The sequence below is a fragment of the Sinohyriopsis cumingii genome, unplaced genomic scaffold (assembly GCF_028554795.1).
Source record: "Sinohyriopsis cumingii isolate HCF-2022 unplaced genomic scaffold, ASM2855479v2 utg000198l, whole genome shotgun sequence".
NCBI lineage: Eukaryota > Metazoa > Mollusca > Bivalvia > Unionida > Unionidae > Sinohyriopsis > Sinohyriopsis cumingii.
The window spans coordinates 3280426-3285000 of NW_028315875.1; the positions used below are offsets into that span (position 1 = coordinate 3280426).

A 4575-nucleotide genomic window follows, 5' to 3' on the forward strand; every position below is an offset into this window, starting at 1 on the left:
AATCTTGGTTTCTTCGTCGGGACTCTAACTTGAAATCATTATAACATTTCAATATTAGGACTTCTAAAATTTTATTCTTGGATTATTCTTGGATTATTTTTGGATTTGGTTCGTAAAATTGTAAGTTCTTATTTTTTTATTTTAACAGTAATTTTCAAGGGAAATAAATAATTTGTTAACTTTCTCAAAGTTTGTTGTTTTCACTCTTTCTTGTGTTACTGTGTATTCGAGCCTAAACACGTAACATAAGAGAATAAACTTGCCTCTTCTTATATCTTCTGGAGATCTGATTTAAATCACAGTGAATGGAAACAGATCACAAATAATAGTTCCGGTTCAGTACGACTGTAGTCCCAGTCTTTTTTTTAGAGCATTTCTTCCTGTCTCTTTTTGGTGGTAATATAAGAGTTAGATTTAGACATTATTGGTATGGATTTAAAGGTAATTGTTTATTCTTTATAATATGAGCTTATGATTTGATCATCTGTGTGTGTTTTGGCGACAGTGTACACTGAGTAATAAGGTTTGGGTGATGATCCGGAAGTGAACTCTGTGTTCCATTGCACGCTGGTTTGTTTACAGTGCAAACTTTCAAAACAATGCCGGTAAACCTTAGACAAGAACTTCACCGTGAAGTCATCTTTGAAGGTATTTTAGATTAACATATGATTTGTATTGATTATCACACAGTGGAAAGTTCAGTACTGAGAAACAAATGTAGAGAATATGTAGTAAAATTATTTGAGTTCTATGTCCAGATGTACTACAACGGTTGTAAGTGACGAAAGCAACTCACTGAATGAGCACACAAAAAATCACGTGCATCAGAAAAGAGTAAAGTTTCATAAAAGATCTTCTCCTTGCCTTAGTAAGCGCGTGCCCTTTCGGGTATATGTATGTAACGTTTGGTCTATGTATGTGATATAGATGGGCCATTACTTCGGAGTTTATGAAGCCCACTGAGCATCAAACGTTTTGGACACACGGAACTATTGTGTGGAAAAATGGTAATCAGTATGGAAATGACTGAACATAAAATAGAGTATATATGGATTTGGCTGGACAGGATTGGTTGATAATGAAAGTTATTTCGTAGGGAAAAATATTTGTTATCTTAGTTGCAACTGAAAGAAGAGACATTGTTTTACTGATTGGATTTCATTACTTTAACAGTCTTGAGTTTGGAACATTCGTTACTGAAAAAAGCACGTTTCATATGTAGGTCAAGAAAATGTTTCGGCTCATGTCATTTTCTCTTCAAAGAAGCTGTCATCCAGGTTTCAACTATACCAATAAATACAGGTTTGATCATGAGCACTCATAAATTTAAAGTTATTGAATTTTTAATATCATGGTGTTTGCATAGGTTTAGAATGGGAAGTGAATTAGTACCGTGAGTCCTTTAGTCTAGATACATGTAGTTCCCAGTCACATTGTCACACAATGGCAGTCTGGTGCGGAAAGTTTCATTTTGTTTTGCTTGTCATGTGAGTCGAAACCATTAATTAGTGATGTTACCTTTTTGTTTGTTGATTTATCACATTGTGAAATGGATTCCACGACTTTCATCACGGGTTCCCAATGCAAACACTTACATAGCTTATAAGTTTTGAAAAATAACCCATTGCTTCCTTTTCAAATTTTCATAGAAACTTTTCTTTCACGTAAGACAAGCAAAACTTCCAATGCAGATATAAAGCATATCGTTATAGTATTAAGGTGTTTGAACAGTTTCCAGTTTTGGACCTTCGTCCGGATATGGTGTGTGTTAGCATCACGCATTGCAAAAGAATGGCATTACATTATTTGACATTGAGGTATCACAAAATGGTCGCAAAACACAAATCCTAGTAATGATGTTTATTGCAGCGTGCATTATATTCACGAAAATACAAATTTCACAATGAACAAGAAGTAAATTTCTAAATGGGTCAGTTGACAAGAGTATGCTGGTATTTTTCATTTCGCTCTGCCCATCCATCATTTCTAGTCAGTATCTTTCATTTTTACCAAATTATGCCATAAGTTGTATATTTTACTCTAAAATGTGATAACAATCCATCGTTGTTGTTTAAAGTTAAATTGTTATTGTCTCTAATTATTTTGTAAAAACAAAAAGATAGCAATTAATCCTAATTAGTTTTCTTACATGTACATGTATCTAGAATCCATTTATGCCTTAATACAAATATTAGTCCAATATCGAAAGGTCTAAACGTTCAAATACAGATGAATATAAGTCTCTGTTCAGTACATCGCAGCAGAAATGAAGCTTCTGTGTCTATTCGAATTTTTTAAGAATATAAATCAGTAAGCTTGAACTTAAAGAAATCACGAAATCAGTTCTTCATATTATCGCCTCAAACTTCCAGCCATTGACCTGAAAAAGAAGAAAGCAAATGGTGCTGCAATGTTAAAGCTAAATCAAAGTCTGCCTTTGCTTATAATTTTATTATGTTATCATTTGTGTATTCTTCCCTGTTTTGGGGCAAACAAAAAGTTAATTAAAATCAGCATTGAAAACGACCACTTCTCTTAAGCCACCATTGATTATAACTCATTAAGTGATTCCCATCGCGGCCGGGGGGTGGGGTGTTTGTTTGTTTGTTTGCTTGGGGTTTATGTGGGATGTTTTTTGTGGGGAGGGGGGTTAGGGGACAGGTGTCCACGTACTCATGGCAACCAATGTATTGGCATGTACAACATCACGAAAAATATTATTTCACACAATTCTTAATGTCTAAATATGAGAGAGTAGTCGCACCGAAAACCATATCAAGTAGCAGTGTAAGACTTCTGTTAAACTTTGTAACCAGGACAAGCTGGATCACAATTTGTACTTTTGGGTCAGCACCCACGAATGTAGCCCCACCCTGGATTTAACAACATCTGTTCCTCTCTCACTTTGGAAGTGATACATGAGTTTGATCTAGGCATCCTTGGTACTAATTTAAAGGAAGTTGTTTATTGTAAATTTAGAATATGTGCATCATGTTAGCATGTGTGTACTTTTAACGACATTTCACGGAGAGTAATAAGGCATTGGTGCTGGTCCCGAAGTGAAATTTTTGACCCAGTGCACATTGGTTTGTACACAGCTGAGCCCCCATAAAATGCCTGATAGCATATGACAAGCACTTCACCATGAGTTCATCACTGAATGTGCTTCAGAATACCATTATTTATTAGGAATTGGACATGACGTAAAGCTCAGTACTGACAAACAAATGAAGGGACTACGTAGGAAAAATAACTGTGATCTGAATCTCAAAGGCAAAAGCGTCATTTCGTTCCTATCACTACTTGCTGAGTCAATAGATTCCAATTAAAATAAAGATATAAAATTAATTCAAAGAAATGGTGTCATTACTGAGTCAATGTATCTAGTACCAATTAAAACCAACCGACGCGCATGGCTCTGCCACACTATGACAATCCTATTTCAAAAACATTGGACTCGTATGCTAGGCTATCTCTTTGCAAGCAACTAAACTAAATAAAATAAATCGCTTCCTATTACAATAATAAGGCACAAGTGCACGACGCGAGCTTGATGTTGCAAAATAGGCAATAATCTGAAGTAAATAAATCATACCGAGTGACAAAATTACCTCAGATTACCAACCATGACCACTTTTGACATAGGATTAAGTCTATCATACTATAAAAAGAGACAAGCTAAATAACTTCCAAAAACTGCGTTCCACTCATACCCTCGATTTCCTTCTCCTTTTTCCGTTTTTGAAGGCACACTATCATAATCTGTGGCTTGTTTTACTTCTGAGATATTTTTCTATTCAACAAGCTATAATTGATTTTTCTGAGTTGTACCAAACTGAAGTTACGGGCTCCGAAACCTACGATTTGTCCGAATTTTGCCTGCAGGGACAAAGTTATTATTGCTTTTTTTTTTCAAGAACAAGCTCTCGTCGAGCACACGTGGAATTAAGTATGTATGTAAGGTTCCTATTCTCGTTTTCATCGAAATCGCTCTGTGGTCACGTTACATAAACATCCGGTTTATATGCTTACAGGTGTCAAGAAAGAGCTATGCTTTATGGAAACAATTGACTCGTCTTTAATGTACGTCAGATCTTAGAGACACTTCGGGCATGTTTTCTAGCTAAAATAAAGAAACACTAATGTGACTAATGGAAAACCGTTTATCTCGCTTACCTAAGAGCGACGTGGACACTCCACAATTTCAAATATGGCTTCGCAGCCTTTGTCGACCCACCAACTCGTACCGTCTTCTGATATACCGTACTTTTCTTCCCGTGGTTCACACGTGTAGTACGACTTCCGTTCTATGAGTTTGATGCCCTCAATGACAGAAGAGGGTATTCTGGGCTGAGTAACGGTCTTGCTTCCGGTAAAGAAGCCCCGGACGTCATCTCGGTATATCAAACATCCAGCTGTAAGGGGAAAACCAATAAAATCAAGTTGCAGTAATCGGATTAAAATAGAGGATATCAATCATGAGCAGTTATGTACTCATACGAGCAATTTATTTATTTATTTGCTGGTGTATTTTCTTCCTGATACAGTCCTCGTGACATATTTAAAGGTGGTCAA

At 36.0% G+C, this 4575-nt stretch overlaps 1 protein-coding gene across 2 annotated transcripts in view; it reads right to left on the bottom strand.

Moving 5' to 3' along the window:
• Nucleotides 1-1845: 1845 nt before the first annotated feature.
• The window catches only part of LOC149774588 (uncharacterized), an 8910-nt gene continuing 6180 nt past the window's right edge, over nt 1846-4575 (bottom strand). For both annotated transcript variants that reach the window (XM_089945033.1, XM_089945032.1), the window contains exons 3-4: nt 4177-4415; nt 1846-2380 (exon numbers count right to left, since the gene is read on the bottom strand). In XM_089945033.1, coding sequence (XP_089801159.1) covers nt 4177-4415 — 239 coding nt within the window. In that variant the 3' untranslated portion in view covers nt 1846-2380. The remainder of the gene's footprint in view (nt 2381-4176; nt 4416-4575) is intronic.